Source organism: Saccopteryx bilineata, chromosome 1 (genome assembly GCF_036850765.1).
Source record: "Saccopteryx bilineata isolate mSacBil1 chromosome 1, mSacBil1_pri_phased_curated, whole genome shotgun sequence".
NCBI lineage: Eukaryota > Metazoa > Chordata > Mammalia > Chiroptera > Emballonuridae > Saccopteryx > Saccopteryx bilineata.
Genome location: NC_089490.1, coordinates 325,521,243 through 325,537,812, shown reverse-complemented (window position 1 = coordinate 325,537,812; position 16,570 = coordinate 325,521,243). Strand labels below are relative to the sequence as shown.

Genomic DNA, 16,570 nt, shown 5'->3' with positions numbered 1-16,570 from the left:
TGTCTATATTACCTTCCGAGAATTCTGATGAATTAGTCACCCCTTGCTCAAGCTGGCAGCACTGTCCCTCCAGCTATATTGGGCTTGTGGAAAAATTCATCAAGAACCTATTCTATAATGGTTTGGGAATCGATTCTTACTTGAGAAGGGCCAAGTTAAAGCTTTGCTGTCTTCATGAGCCCCAGCTGGACGTTGGAACATGGAATTAAAAACTAGCACCCCCACTGTGAGTGCCCCCCCCCCCACACCCAGCCCTTGGTATTTCTTGACAGAGGTTACTAGGGCCCACCATCCTGGTTCAGCCAGCAGTTCAGCTTAGTGCTTACATTGTAATTGCAGAAAGTTTCAACAGACTGTCCACATTGGACCTTCTCCAGAACTGGCAAAGGGTCAGATACAAAGGGAGCATCTTTAAATTACTGGGCCTCGTTCTAGTTTCCACTTCTGCTCTTTCCTCAAGCAGAGAGACTAACTGTGGGTTGAGGCACAACAACTACCATTCGACTTTGTACAGGTATCATATAGCTCATTGCACTTCAATTTTCTCAGTTGTCAAAGGGAGTTGTTGCAAGGATTAAATGAAGTTCTGTTGTAAAGTTCAAGGCACAGTGCCGGGGACACCGTAAGCCCCCAGTGATATATGTTAGCTCTTGTTATTTAAATACCTCTTATGTGCCAAGCCTGGTGGTAGGTATTTTACAGAGTCATTTTAATCTGCACAGTAGTCCTGAAAATCGATCTGGTTAGTTCCATCTGAGGAGATGGAGGCACAGAGGTGAAGCCACGTGTCCAAGATGAGCCAGTGGTAAAGGTGCCAGAATTAAACCAGGTCGGTCGGCCTGGCTACAGAGCCTGTGCCATCATTGTGGGTTCCAGAGTAAACAGTGTATGAGCAGGCATGTCTGTGTAAATGGGACCCGGGCCATCGGCCTAAACAACTCCCTTCTCCACTCAGTCCAGGGTAATTCATATCCACTGAGTAAACAGACCATTCTGGGCAAGAGTTCCCTTGTGTCAACTTGCCTATTCTAGGAATTTTCAGTATATACATTGGAGCCCAATCAAAAATTCAGAGTGAGACTAATCTTTCTTGAGATCCCTCCGAAGAGGCTTAGCTAATAATAAACTGAAAGGGACCTTCCTATGAGGTGGTTTCACTCATGGGACTCTCCCTTGACATCTCCCAAGAGATGATGTTTTAAATGGCTCTGATATACCTCTGTCTCAAGTCTACAGGGAGTTAAAGGGGCATAGGTGCCCCTATAGTGGGCTCCCTGCCATGACAGCCCCTCCCTCCTCACTCCCTTGCCTGAATTAGATGCCCTCTGTGTGTTCTCAGAGCACCCCATGCAAGCACCTGTTAGAGCGACTTGTCACATCCCTTTGCCTATGTCCATGCCTCTTTGCCTAGCCTGTTGAGTGCAGAATGCTATGGCCTGTTCACCTTGTAGTCCCAGAAATTATCACACTTTTTGGAATGACAACAGTAACCACAGCATTATCATAGTTGACATTTACTGGATACTTACTATGTGCCTTTTGAAGTAGCTGCTGTTGTGATCCTCACTTTGAAAGCAAGGACACTGCAGCACAAAAAAAACTATTTTTATTTCCAGAGTCACAAAACCGTAAGTAGTAGAGCTGGGTCTGAACCCAGGCAGCTTGATTCCAGATCCATGCTTTTAACCAGTACTCTGTGATATTTCCACGTGAGTAGATGCAAATGAATACACATGTGGGTATAAGTATTGTATTTTGAGAAGTACACTATGACCTGTGACGTACTTAAACCTGTGCAATAATGAGCTAGGCTAGAATGGAGCTCTTCTATATTTTCTGCTTCTGTTCTGCAATTCTTTATCTCCAAATGCTTGCTGAGGGGAGGCAGTTAGAGCCAGCTTGTGAGCATGGGTGGGATGAAAAGGCCAGTTCTAGCTCTACCCCTGCTGAGCATCACTTCTGTGGGCACGTTTCTTATCCTTCCTTAGTGTTGTTTTCATCACCTGAAGATAGAAATAATAATGGTGCCTACTTCATACAGTGAACTTAAAGGAAATATAAAGGGAATAATATGTCACTATTTTGGAACACAATCATTCAACAAACAAGCAGACTTAATTATTATTTTCACTATTGTCACGAATGTTTGTTTTTAAAAACTTTATTATTGAGAGCACTACTTCTTATCAGTGCACAAGGAGTTCTGAGCCAGGGTGAGTGATGCTAAGTGATACTGCTTCAATCTGAAGGCTAAAGTCATCAAACTCCAGACAGTGTTTTGAGCTGTGAATTCCAGGGGACTGCAGAGCATTCCAGATCTAATGGAGTCTTCGTCCATTACCCACATCTTTGTACTGTAGTGTGCAGTGAGGTGCTAGTAGCCTGGGCAGAGAAGAGGACTGGGGATGCCCGTGGTCTGTACCAGCCATCTGATGCATGTGGCCTCAAAGATGGAGTGGACAGCTGTGCAACAAAGGCCGGAGACCAAACACCTAACATCTAACAGGTGTTGCCATTTATTGTGCAGTTGGCAATGAACTTCATACATGGTAGAAAGTCATTGATTCATTCAACAATATTTATTGATACAGTCAGTGTTTTAGACTCGGGCAATCAATAATGACCAAAACAGGTAAAGTCATAGATATTTAGATTCTTTTATACTTTTTAAGCATTATCTCCATCAGCAGAGTTGTCAAAACACTGTGATGCAGATGACATCATTCGCATTTGTTAGATGAGCGAGCTGAGGCTTAGAGGTTAAGTGAATGCCACACCTTAGAGCTGCCCGGTGGTGAACCTAGGATGTGAATCCAGTTTTTTTTATTTTTATTTTTTATTTTTTCCAAAGTTAGAAACAGGGAGGCAGTCAGACAGACTCCTGCATGCGCCCAACCGGGATCCACCTGGCATGCCCACCAGGGGGCAATGCTCTGCCCATCTGGGGCGTTGCTCCGTTGTGGCTGGAGCCATTCTAGCGCCTGAGGCAGAGGCCATGGAGCCATCCTTAGTGCCTGGGCCAACTTTCTCCAATGGAGCCTTGGCTATGGGAGGGGAAGAGAGAGACAGAGAGGAAGGAGAAGGGGAGGGGTGGAGAAGCAGATGGGCGCTTCTCCTGTGTGTCCTGGCTGGGAGTTGAGCCTGGGACTTCTACACGCTGGGCTGACGCTCTACCACTGAGCCAACTGGCCAGGGCCTGAATCTAGTTCTTGATGCTGAAGTTCCACTCTTTAGCCACAGTATGATAAAGGAAATAGCAAGTGTTGGAATCGTGTTGCAAACTGTAAGAAACTCTGGTTGTGGCTTCTAGTCTTGAGCTCAGTCTGTCATACTGCTTCTGGTGTCCTCAGCTGCCCTCAACAGAACTTTTATGCTTCGGTTTATAAGCAGGTAGAAGCTCTGAGATCCAGTGGCTCATTCCTGGGCATGCCTGCTGAGTAACTTCTGGGTGCCCTCCAGGGCCTGGACAAGGCCAGTGGGCAGCATGCCCATTGAGATGTTGTCCAAGCCCTGGGAGCTGGTGCTCAGATGTCAGTGACTACACAGAAAGAGTGAAATGCACTGGTCTGTTCAGGGCTGTGGAAGGGAGGGGCCAGAGCCAGTGCCTGTTCCCCATGGGCTGGAAAGGAAGTTTCAGAGGCAGTGTTGCAAATGCCACTGAAGGGGAGAAGGCAGGAGGGCAGTTGGCCATTGCAGTGGAGCATAAAGAGCCCAAGAGCACTGCTCTGTTCTGGGTCAGGATCTTTGTGACCTCGTTTTGGTTCTAGGGGATGCAACTATTTCTAGGCAGCGCAGCCACAGCTTAACCTTGTATTCTGTCTGTTCCAAAACTGTCTTGGTCTTGTACTCTGATCCCCGTGACATAACCTCAGGTGGAAGGATGTTGTCATGGGACATGAGAGGACCTGGGTTCTGGCCCAGGCTCTGCCCCAGCTGGTGGGAGGACCCTGGGCTCTCCTTTCCTTACCCATAGAGCAAAGGGGGCGGAACTATATAAATGGTGATGTTTCCTGAGATCTCTTCCAGCTCTGAAATTGTGTGTTTGTTAACTATTTGCAGCCGTAAAGTATCCTTTTTATTGTTATGTCCTGCTTTTAAAACCACATTTTATGCTCCTTTAAGCACAGTTTTTTTCTTCTTCTATTACTTCAGTACCTATAGGGCTGGTCCTGGCTGTTGATATTTGTTGTTAAATTAGTGGATGACTGTCCCATGAGATCGTGAACGCGTGAAACCACTGTCACTGCTGGTGTCACTTCCAGACTCTGGTTCCTTGTGTTTCAGTGTCATTGGCAGGAGGAGGGAGATAACCGGGATGAGGCATTCAAATAGTGTGGGCACACAGAAATCAACTGCTAGCCATTTGTTGCTGCTGCTATCCTAAATTATATGCTCTGTTTTCTAAAAATATAGAATAGTGTGCATAGGGATTTGTAACCACCTTTTTTCAATAATGAAGACTTTCACTTCATTTAATGGTGAAATATTAATATTCACTTATTTTAATGGTGGCATCCTGTCCTGTCACAGGGCTTGCAGTAGTTTATTCAACCAGTCGCTTAATCTTACTCATTATGTCCAGTCAAGTTTTTTTTCATATTATACACAATATGTGTAACCATTCTAATTTACTTAAAAATAAAATGTATTGCTTTTGTAATGGGAAAAATATTTTCAATAAATAATTCTGATCCCATGGCCCTGCCGGCCCTGCCCGCCTGAGGGAAAGGGTGGAGAGGCGCCCCCAGAAGGGGGTGCGGAGGTGCGGCAGGGGCAAGGCAGCCTTTGCTCTCCCTGTGCAGAGACACAACCGCTGTCAGATACTTTGTCACGGAACGAGAGGAAAGCCGTTTGCCTAAATCCAGAGCGAGGTCCCTTCTCTATCTTGAAGAAGAGTGAGAGAAAACATGAAGCCAGGTCCTGTGGGCAGAGAGTCCAGCCGGAGACGGGAGGCCTGGGTTGGAGCCCCACCTCCTGCTGTCGGGTCTCTGACCAAGAGCTTAAACCTCCGGACCTTCGTGTATTTTACTGTGAACACGAATACTAGTACTGTTGTTAGTACTGTGGCCCTTCCATCACAGATTTGGAAGGTAGAAACAGAAGGTTGTGAGCATAAAATGAGATCATAGGTGAAAAGCTGATTTGAAACATAAAAGTAAATGTTGTACAGACAGGAGTTACTGGGAATATGGGGCCGCGAGTTCTCTGTGTACCACTCATCTCTGGGACTGAATGTATCCAGAGTTGACAGTGCCTTTTTTTTTGGTATTTTTCTGAAGCTGGAAATGGGGAGAGACAGTCAGACTCCCGCATGCGCCCGACCGGGATCCACCCGGCATGCCCACCAGGGGGCGACGCTCTGCCCACCAGGGAGCGACATTCTGTTGCGACCAGAGCCACTCCAGCGCCTGGGGCAGAGGCCAAGGAGCCATCCCCAGTGCCTGGGCCATCCTTGCTCCAGTGGAGCCTCGCTGCGGAAGGGGAAGAGAGAGACAGAGAGGAAGGAGGGGGGAGGGCTGGAGAAGCAGATGGATGCCTCTCCTGTGTGCCCTGGCCGGGAATCGAACCCGGGACTTCCGCACGCCAGGCCAACGCTCTACCACTGAGCCAACCGGCCAGGGCCGACAGTGCTTTTTGAGAAATCCTTACCTCACATACCACCCCTCCCAAAGGGGCAAAAACAGTAATTCGACCCTCTACTCTTTTTATGCTTCTTATATTTAATCTTTGCCAGATGTCGACTGGCAGTGAGCCTAGAGGGTGAACACCCTCTGATAGATTTGTTCTTGTCTCCCTTCTAGACAAAGAATTCTTGAAGGAAAAGGAGAAGTTAGAAATGGAGTTAGCGGCAGTGAGGACTGCCAGCGAGGACCACCGGAGACACATTGAAATCCTGGACCAGGCTCTGAGCAACGCCCAGGCCAGGGTCATCAAGCTGGAGGAGGAGGTGAGATGGGCCGGCAGGTTGGAGGAGGTTGGGGGAGGGGCAGGCAGAGCCACGGGGGCCTCCATTTCCTGTGTCTAACCAAGCATCTTTAACCAGAGCTTGAGTCAGGGGGAGGGATGTAGGAGACCTTCCAAATACAAATTAATAAAAACAGAGTTGCTCCAACCCAGAGCTAGGCAAGTATGAAAAGGCAGAGCTCACTTTTAGCCTAAAATCCAGCCTGTAGCCCATTGGTTGGCAGGTGTCCAGGGCTGGAAATAAGTGGAAGGACTGGAAACCACTGGTGCCTGCAGAAAAGAGACCAACAGTTTTTTTAAAAAAAAATGTAGTTCAGTTGCTCTGTCCTTGGACTTTCGGTTACATTAAAAAAGGCAAAAGTCCTCTGATGAGGGTGGGGTAGGGGTGGCATTCAGCAAACCTCTCTCCAATTTTTGGAAGTTGACTTGGTCTCCCCCACCCCCAAATCCAGGAAAATCTTATCTCACTCAAGCATTATGGAGAAATTAACCCTTTCAATTGTGTCGTGAGGTAGACTTTCCCTTTAAGCCTGACTGTGGATGTGGAATGACCACTTACTTCTGAGGTCCAAGCTGGGGATTCAGGCTGTAGACAGGGTCATAAAAGGAAGTGAGGACATAACACAAAGATACAGATAACAGGACAACGAATCCCAGAGGGAAGGGGGGAGGGAGTTAGGGGGAGGGGGGCAAAAGGGGGTATAATGGGGACTCGGGGGTGGGGGGGTGGGGGGGTGGGGGGTTATGATCAGTGGGACACTTGAATCCATGTAAACACTATAAATTAAAATTAATAAAAATTCAAAAAAAAAAAGGAAGTGAGGTCTAGCCAGGTGGGCGGGAGCCGTTGTGGAAAGTAGACGCCCCAAATCTAGGTGCCATGTGGCCCAGGTAGTCTACACAAAGTACTTTGCTTGGTGTCTGACGTGCAGAACACAGTATTGCTTATCCAACTGTTGCTGCTGCTGTTGAAAATAAAAAGCTATGCCTTCAGAAAACATCTCCTGATCCCAGGCAACTCAGTGTTTTGGCAGACTTCAAGTTCAAGGTTAAAGCAGCTAAAGGGGCAGGTTGTTAAATCTGCAAGGATCTTGTCCATTAGAAGCCTTTAAAACCCCAGATCCTACATAGAAACTACAGTTTTAATGCTAGCATGAGGAATCTCAAGTATTATCCTTGTCACCACCACCGAAGAGCTCATTAAATAGGAAAACATTTGCCGCAGAAAGTGGCCGGAGCCCCTGAAGGAGAGGGGGCTGCTTTGATGCCAGGACCCGCTATTATTGTCATAGCTAATCACTCATGGAGGCTCCTCCTCTGTGTGTGGAGTGAAGGAAGGTTCAAGTTTTTAAATCTTTTTGTTTTAATGTTTCTGTGAATGTAAAAGTTGTGAGCTCCTTGAAGACAGGTTCTCTATAATCACCATTATGGATCTTTTCTTGTCATATTTATGTAAGATCTTTGATTGTGGGTGGCCCCTCTAGAATGTCCCATGTGTCTGGCTTCCAGTAGCACCCCTTGTTCTTATTAAAGTCCCTTTTGAAGGGCCTTATTCAGCGCAGATGGCTTATATTGTGTGCTTACCATACTTCCCATGATGGTTAAGAGCTTGGACTCTAGAGCCAGACTACTGTGACTTAGACTGTGACCCCAGGACAGATGTATCAGCTGTGTGACCTTGAGCAGTCACGTAACCTCTTTAGTCCTCAGCTTCCTCATCTCTTAAATGGACATAGTAAAGGAGTTTGCCTTTTACTATTATTAGGAGGATTAAATGAGATACTACATATAAAGAACAAAGCTCCGCATGGTGCTACTTTAAACTGTTGGCTGATAAAATTATTGTTACTATGTATATTAACCATCTTCATCATAATAAACTCCTTGCTAGACTTAAGGCTAATACAAAGGTGAATGAGAGAGAGTCATGCCTTCCAGAATCTTGCAGATGATTAGGGATAATATAAATTCATTCATTTAACAAGTATTTAGTGAGTACCTGCTGGATGCCAGGCTTTGTTCCAGGCATTGACGACACACTACACTCTGCCCAACGGAGACCAAAACAGACGAACCTCGTGGCTTTTATATCTTCATGCCTACACACTTAGAAAACTGTATAGAGTCTAGGACATGGTAAATGGTACATGAATGGCACTCCCAAAATATTTGATCAGATGAGGCTTTCAGAATGGCAACCTGCAGGTAGTAGGTCCTCAAGAGTCTATTAAGTTGAATCAAGCAATCAAAAGCACAATGACTGAAAGAGCCAGATGAAAATTGATCCCAAGAGTAGGTATAAAAACCGCTATAAAATTGCTGGTTTTCCACCCCCTTGAAATATCAGAAGCATCTGCACTTTAGTCCATGGCTTTGGCATGGCTGCAGGCATGGCTCCCGGCTGTGCAGCCTGCTGAGTCGGTGACCTTCACAGCAGGCTTTTCAGCTTCCGGTGTGCTCCCACTCGCCAGTGCAGTCACCGATTGATCCCGGGATCTGAGTCACCCGCAAGGCATTTGCTCACCCAGGTGGGGAATGACAGGAAATAGCATCTGGTATCTTCTCACTTGGGACCAGATAAGTAAGCACCTCAGCCTGATAGCTGGCACCAGCCAGTTCCCAGGAAGTTAGAAACGTGCCCGGGATTCATGGTCACGGCCCGACTCCTGACTGGATGGAAACAGAGTCTGAGGGTAAGAACTCGACATCAGGTTTCTCAGTACATGCTGATGTGACACGTTCATAAATCATTGTCCTAAACGTCCACCTCCTCGGTGGTTGTGTCAAGGGTTCCTTACGCCCTCCTGCCGCTTTGGGGCCATCACTCCCCATCTGTAAAGGCTTGTCAGTCTTTAGGAAGTTACTCCACAGACATCTAGAATGAGAACTTTTTATTTTTATTTACACACACACATGGGCACACATGCATGTATACATATATACACACATACTATTCTCTATCATAAGAGGAATTTATAATTATTGTGTAAAGTTTGGAAAATACAGAAGAGACTAAAAAAGATGAGCACTTACTATTCTGCCACACAGATAAACCTGGTTAATGGTTTTAAGCATTTCTTTCCAGTCTTTTTTTCCTTCCTAAATGGATAGACAGTCATGATAATTTTGTATATAATTTTTTTATTCTGGATTTTTCAGTAACATGATAAAATAAGCATTTCCTCCTAACATTAAAAATTCCTAACCCCATTTCCAATGCCAGCAAATGCTGTAACTACTAAGGAGTCACCAAGGCTTGAGCTCTGAGCTGTACAAATATAACCGGGGCAGGGGCCCCGGTACGGTCTCCAGTTCCAAGCACCCTAGCTGCGTTAGGTACAACTGGTGGCCTTGTCTAAACCTCTTCTGTTCCAGCACACATGAGTGATAGGAGAGGGGTTTGTGCACGGGTAGTTTAAGTCGGGTCTCCAGGCGATCTGACCCCCATCTCCTCCCCAATGTTAAGTAAGAATCCAGTCTAAATCCCATGCTCCTTTCTTTCCTCCTCCACTCAGTTACGAGAGAAGCAAGCCTATGTAGAGAAAGTTGAGAAGCTGCAGCAGGCCCTGACCCAGCTGCAGTCTGCATGTGAGAAGCGGGAGCAGATGGAGCGGAGACTTCGGACCTGGCTGGAGAGAGAGCTGGACGCCCTGAGAACCCAGCAGGTGAGGGCTGGGTGCAGGGCCCGCGGGCAGCCACATGCACACGCTCCTTCAGCAAGTGTTCCAGAGCAGAGCGCCTGTGGCAGGCCGGCTCTGGCCTCTGCCTTGCAGATGCAGAGGTGGAGGAGAGCCCCTTCCTAGTGAACCAGCACAGGAGCCAGTGCGGGAGCCAGGCAGTCTACTCTCGGGAGTGACGGACGTCCTTGCAGAAAGTGGGGCCCCTGGGAGCTGGGTGTCGGGTAATGTGGCTATAGACAGCTTCGCAGAGGAGGGCACTTGAGGAGGCCTTTGAGAGATGAGTTTGTGGGGGGTTCCTGGGAAGCACATCAGAGGTCGAGGAAGAGGAAGTGTAAAGGAGAGAGGCATGACACGGTGCGGCAGGTTCGGGACAGCCGGGTGCAGCTAGCCGGGGGGAGAGCGCCCAGTGGCGCTGGTGAGGAGGGGAAGGCCACTTTGTGGAAGGCCTTTAATCAAGTTGAGAGACTGGACTTTTTCCTGTAATCAGTAGAGCCAGTGCCTGGTCAGCAGTGGTACAGTGGGTAGAGTGTTGACCCAGAACACTGAGGTCCCCATTTCAAAACCCCAGGGTCACCACCTTGAGCACAGGGTTGCCAGTTTGAGTGCGGGATCATTTACATGAATCCCAGGGTTGCTAGCTTAGCCCAAAGGTCCCTGGCTTGAAGTCCAAGATCACAGGGTCACTGGTTTGAGCCCAAGGTCACTGGCTTGAGCACAAGGGGTCACTGGCTCAGCTTGAGTCCCCTGGTTAAAGCAGGTATGAAGAGCAATCAATGAGCAAGTAAAGTGAAGCAACAATTAGCTGATGCTTCTCATCTCTGTCTTCTCTCTCTCTCTCTCTCTCTGTCTTAAAAAGAAAAGAAAAGCCAAAAACTGGGAGTTTTTAAGCTGGAGAGGCATACGGTACAAAAGATTGGTGAAAGAGCCCTCGGTTGGGGTCATCTAGGCTGCAGTGACAGTAGAAATCCATGGAGAAGCTATTAAAAGAGGGAAGATTAGTAGGACATGACCATCAGTGCATATTCAGAGGGAAAGGAGAAGAAGGAGTCAATGCACCTTGGCAAGGGGACACATCCTGCAGGACAGCTCTGTGACTGGAATGGGATCCATACAGGCCAGTCAGACTCCTGGCTGGTGCCCAGGCTGGTGCGTCATCAGCCAGTGTGGTCGGCGAAGCCATCTGTGCAGCTGATGAAGGGTGTGTCCTGAGTGGGGAACCAGGGGAGTGTGCAAGACAGCTCCATGGATCTATCTATTAGATAGGGCATAGTGGTTGTGGTGGAAACACTTGCAAGCATACACTCAGGCCAGGCCAGCCTTCCTCATGACAGCCGCCCGCCATTCCCTCTGGGTGTATGTGCTTAGCTGGAGAAGGAGGTGTCAGAGAGACTGCCCAGGGCATTAAGAAATCCACCCAGCCTCCCACCATCCTGGCATGGTGGTTGGCACCTAAGGAAGGGTGAGTCTGTCTTGGGACTCCCACTCCTTCTGCCCTGTGCCCCACTCCCTGGCACTGTGGCCACCCTTCCGCTGTTCTCTGTTGTGAAGTTACTGAGATCTCAACCTCCATGCCTACAGGGCAGGCTTTTCTGGTGCCTTGGACCATGCCAGCACTGGTGGCTACTTACAAACCTTTGGCTGATAAAATGGGCACATCTTAATACTTAGGCCGAAAAAAAGAATGTTTGTTTCCAATTACTGTGTCACCACACCCTACCATTGGATTACTTGTCCTTGGACTTTCTATTTTGAGTGCTGTGAAACCAGACTCAACTCCATTGTCCTTGCTGTGTACCAAGAGAAGTGTGAAGTTAAATTATTTGAAAAATATCTCTATTGCCACTGAGAACCATTCCCAGTATGCACACTCTGAGCCATGCACACTCATGCTCATTGTTTCCTCAGACTGGCAGAGGCTGCGTCCCTGCTGTGCAGAAAGGCTGCTGGCAGCGTTAGGCAGACTGTGGGGGACAGGGGTTTCAGGATGGAGGCTCTCCAGGGAAATTCTCAGCTTGCATTTTAAATTCAGTGTTGGGGGCTGATGGCAGACCCCACTGTTTATGGCTGACATGAGACCAAAGAGAGGGGGACAGAGGATCTTTAGAGTTAAACAGAACTTTGCTTAACTCAGCATCTATTTAAAAAATAGTATTACATTTTTTGAAATGAATGTGTTAATCTGTCTCCTATGATATGAATGACACTAAGGAATTTGTTTTTGCCCACTCATTAAAAAGATGTATATTATTTTTATTTTTTCCTTTAATACTTCTTTAGTCTATCATTTTATCGGTAAGCATACATTCTTCTTCTTTTCTTATTTTTTTTTATGTGGGAGGCAGAGAGACAGACTCCTGCTAGCGCCCTGACAGGGATCCACCTGGCAAGCCCTTTATGGGGCAATGCTTTGCCCATCTGGGGCTTGCTCTATTCCTCAGCAACTGAGCTACTTCAGCGTCTGAGGCGAGGCCTTGGAGCTATCCTCAGCGCCCAGGGCCAACTTGCTCCAGCCATTTGAACCATGGCTGCGGGAGGAGAAAAGAGAGAGAAAAAAAAAGAGAGAGAGGAGAGGGAGTGGTGGAGAAGCAGATGGTCACTTCTATGTGCCCTGACCGGGAATTGAACCCAAGACTTCCACAAACCAGGCTGACACTCTACCACTGAGCAAACAGGCCAGGGCCATACATTATTCTATAATCAACTAGATAAAGATTTTTATTACAAATAATTCTCACAAAACCCTTGAGTTTCTAACTAGTTACATGTGTTTGGAGCCCATGGACTGGTGTGGTGAGCACTGCCCTGCTTGCCCTCAGCAGGGATGACTGGAGTCCACTTTAGTCCACTCTAGAGCATGAGGTCTCCCGAGAAACTCAGCCTTTCTGGGAAAGGTGTCCAGGGGCCTCTCTGATCCCTTCTTCTCATTCACTCTGCAACAGCACATGTGTATGGCCAGCCCATACCACACCTGTTCCTTACCCCTGTGTTACCAAGGCATTTATCTGACCCCTTTAGAAAGCATACTGAGGTCACACTCTAACAAAGCTTCTAGTTATATCTGCCCCATCAACAAAGCCACTTTCTATTGGGAATTATTCTGAAGGGACTGTTGAGAGAATAGATCACAACACTTATTAACTCAATACCTCACACAAGGGCTCTGTCCTTAGACTGATGCCAGGACACAGTTGATCTTCACCCAGATCCTTACCAACACAAAGCTTCACTTGAGCTGCAGTTACTCCTGCACGGCACCCTGGACCTTTCCAGAAGGTGGCTAGACTAGAAGTGAGCAGTGGCATGGAATCATGAATTAATTCACAGCATGACTCCAGGGATAGACTGACCAAGGTTTAACCTGCTTCTTTCTTTGACTAGAAAAGTGCCCTTGGGTAAGTAAGCTTTCTGAGCCTCAACTTACTTCCTTGTGTCTAAAATGGGGCAAATACATTATCTTTATCTTATACTTGTTACTACAGAGTGCTTACACAGTGCCTGGCACTTAGAAACTGATTGAGAAAGAATAACTATCATTGCTGTTCTTATTAATAATTACCATTCCCTTCAGAATCACTTGAAGGCTTAGGGCATCCCTGGCGCCCTCTCCCAGATTCCTCCCTTACTCCAACGTTTCCAGTCCCACTGAGAAAAAGGTGACGGAAATGTGTTCACCGTGGTATCCCCAGTGCATGGTATGTGCTCGTAAATATTTGTTGACCTACTGAACGAGCAGCAGAAGCTAGCCTGCCTGACCCTCAATCTGTCTTTCTGGCTGGCATGCTTATAGTTAGACCATGTTATCTCTGTCTGCAAGAGTGTTGGAATTCATGCATTTATTTAATAACTCTTAAGGACCCGAATTAGGTGCGCTATGAAGAACTGTCATGATCTCATTTGAAGTCAAAAGGACTCTGCACAAAAAAGCCAGCTGAGATGGCAACATTAGGATTCAGATAGAAACTGGCCAGGTAGATGGCAGCTTAGTGAGGCTGTGAGACTTTTTTTTGGAATGCTTCTAAGAACAGGGAGCTTCTCCTCTGACTGATGTCCTCCTGCCTGAGGCCCGGTGCCTGGCCAGAGCGGAGTCAGTAACTTCCTGTATAAGTTGATGAGGATAGGTGCGTGCCTTCACTCTATTCTTGCTTGAATGTTGGTCACTGGCAAGATCCTAGAACAATTTGTATTTGTAGCTTTAAATTTTTGAATGCAAACAGATAGTTTACAAAAGCCCATGGGCCCATTTACCTTTTTATCTCTGGTCAGATTAGACTTCATCAAACGCCCAGCTGTGGCCCTAGGTGGTTTATGTGGTTCAGAGTAAAGCCTTCAGGTGCCTCTCTCCTTGCAACCAGCTCTACATCTAAAAGCTGTGTTCACTGAAAAACATGAGGAGACGTGGAATAACTGGGGTGAAATCATTCTCCTCGAAGTCAGAACCTCCTCAAAACCTCAGTGTACCCGAGTTGAATGGAAAAAAAATCTGAAATGTGACTATTCTCAGCTTGTGAGCAGTCCAGGTAACACAACTGCCTTATTTCGTATCTTAACAGAGATGAAAAGAGCTGGCCTTGCCTCAGAGGATTTCCAGTAGCACTTTACTTTGTTTCGCCCTTTAAACTTTATTAAATGTCATATACATTATCTTATTTGATTGTCAGGTTTCTAAGTGGGGCAGGTGTTAATATCTCTGTTTCCCGGATGAGAACATTGCAGCCAGGAGAACATGCATGTTAGGGCATCTCACTCCCGATTCCTTGACCTTCACGATTTATCTCCCAACCTCGGGGAATACCAAGGCCTGGAATCACTGCCTGGAACTCTGGAGAAGGTGCCTGAGACTGGGAGGACAAGACAGTTCTTGTTTTTGGTTTTGGTGTAAATTAACCGCAGGACATTGGACAAGCCACTTCTTGTCATACAGAGCTGTACAGACAGATAGACTCGGGTTTGCATACTGACCCTATTGCTGATTGGCTTAGAGATATGGGACAGCTCATTTAACTTCTCAGAGGCTTAGTTTTCTCATCTGTGAAAGTGGAATTTTGTCTATCTGTATGTGGTAGGTGGGGTAGCTTGGTGTTAGGATCTGCTGAATTTGGTCCTCCATACTGGAGACGGAGCAAGAAAGTGATGGTAATGTGTGTGAATGTGCTCAGGCCCTGGGCACACATGTGTGCTCCATCTGGGTAACTGCAGATACAGTTGATGTGATCTACTTTATAGCTCCGTTTCAGTATCAAGACATTATTTCTCCTGCTTCTCCAGAAACATGGAAACGTCCCGCCAGCCAGCATGCCAGAATGCAGCGCCCCGGCCCTCATGGAACTTGTGAGGGAGAAGGAGGAGCGGATCCTGGCCCTGGAGGCTGACATGACCAAGTGGGAGCAGAAGTACCTGGAGGAGAGCACCATCCGGCACTTTGCCATGAACGCTGCAGCCACTGCCGCCGCCGAGAGGTAAGACCAGCCTCGGCCCAACATGGAGGTTTCATTCAATTTGTAGATGTACCCACCCATACAGTGGAATACTGTGTGGTCTTCAAGTGTGATGCTGAGAAAGTCTATGTCACGTTCCTTTTTTTTTTTTTTTTTTTTTTGATAGAGAGAGGGACAGATAGGGACAGACAGACAGGAAGGGAGAGAGATGAGAAGCATCACTTCTTCGGTGCGACACCTTAGTTGTTCTTTGATTGCTTTCTCATATGTGCCTGGGGGCGGGGGGGGGGCTACAGCTGAGTCAGTGACTCCTTGCTCCAGCCAGCAACCTTGGGTTAAAGCCAGCGACCATGGGGTCATGTCTGTGATCTCACACTCTAGCCACAACCCCGCACTCAATTTGATGAGCCCATGTTCAAGCTGGATGAGCCTGTGCTCAAGCCAGTAACCTCAGCATTTCGAACCTGGGTCCTCTGCATCCCAGTCCGATGCTCTATTCACTGTGCCACCACCACAAAGAATGTCAGGCTCACATTCTTTTTTTAATAGTGGGTATGTGTCATGGGCCAGATAAGAAGAATAGTTAATCCTCATAATAGCCCTGAAAGGAGGAAGTATTATTGTCCTCATTTTGCAGGTGAAGAAATGAGGCTTAAAGAGGCGCAGCAGTTTTATTTCAGATCACACTGCTAGTGAGTGGTGAGACCACACGTCCAAGTGAGAGCTGTCTGACTTCAAGCATGATTTCACTCGGCTTGAAATTGTCTCCTGCTGCTGTCATTTATTACTTCTGTTGCTTTATTTCCTTTTTGTAGGTGCATAACCTTATTTTTCCTTTCAAAATCAGCTCAAAATGTCCGATAGTTCACAAAATTATTCTACGAAACTACTGTTGTTGGAGTGAGCAGGCAGTTCCCTGTGATTGCTGGCGCTGGCCTGTGGTCAGCCCTGCTGGGCGGCGTGCGTCCTCCGGTCCGGTCCCCCCCCCCCCCTCCTGCCAGTTTGCTTTTGACCCATACATTATAGGGGGCATTTAATTTGGAGTTGTTTAGAGTTCACTAACATTTAGAGTCAGTATATTTCAAAGACACATCCAGAAAATGGGGCTAGTCAGTCCCACGTTTCCTTGGAATGTGTGTTATTTCTTCCTTAATGAGAAAGGGAAGGCCCACTGGGGTGGCGGAGGATGCTCTGTGAGCCCTTCATGGGCTCTCATGTTCACTCCCAGAGAAGAACTGCCAGCAATGTGCTCAGTTCCTGGGGAGGCAGTGGTGCCCCCCCCCCCCCGTGGGTGTGGATGCCACGGCACCAGTGCACTTGGCGAGACCTGCGGGCTCATGTGGAAAATGGCCATTTGGAACTCATTCTTACTACTCGGGAGTTGTTTGTGCGCGGCTATGCTCTGAGGGGAACCACCCACAGTACCCCACCCGAGGGAGCCTTCGGGAGTGGGAATAGCATTAGCGTATCGGAGCTGCAGCTGTGATGCGA

The 16,570-nt window shown here is 47.3% G+C and overlaps 1 protein-coding gene across 8 annotated transcripts in view; it reads left to right on the top strand.

The window, feature by feature from the left end:
* Window positions 1-16,570, top strand: part of AMOTL1 (angiomotin like 1) — a 171,741-nt gene that overhangs the window by 143,143 nt on the left and 12,028 nt on the right. For all 8 annotated transcript variants that reach the window (XM_066248257.1, XM_066248284.1, XM_066248276.1 and 5 more), the window contains 3 exons: window positions 5,802-5,947; window positions 9,480-9,629; window positions 14,910-15,100. In XM_066248257.1, coding sequence (XP_066104354.1) covers window positions 5,802-5,947; window positions 9,480-9,629; window positions 14,910-15,100 — 487 coding nt within the window. The remainder of the gene's footprint in view (window positions 1-5,801; window positions 5,948-9,479; window positions 9,630-14,909; window positions 15,101-16,570) is intronic.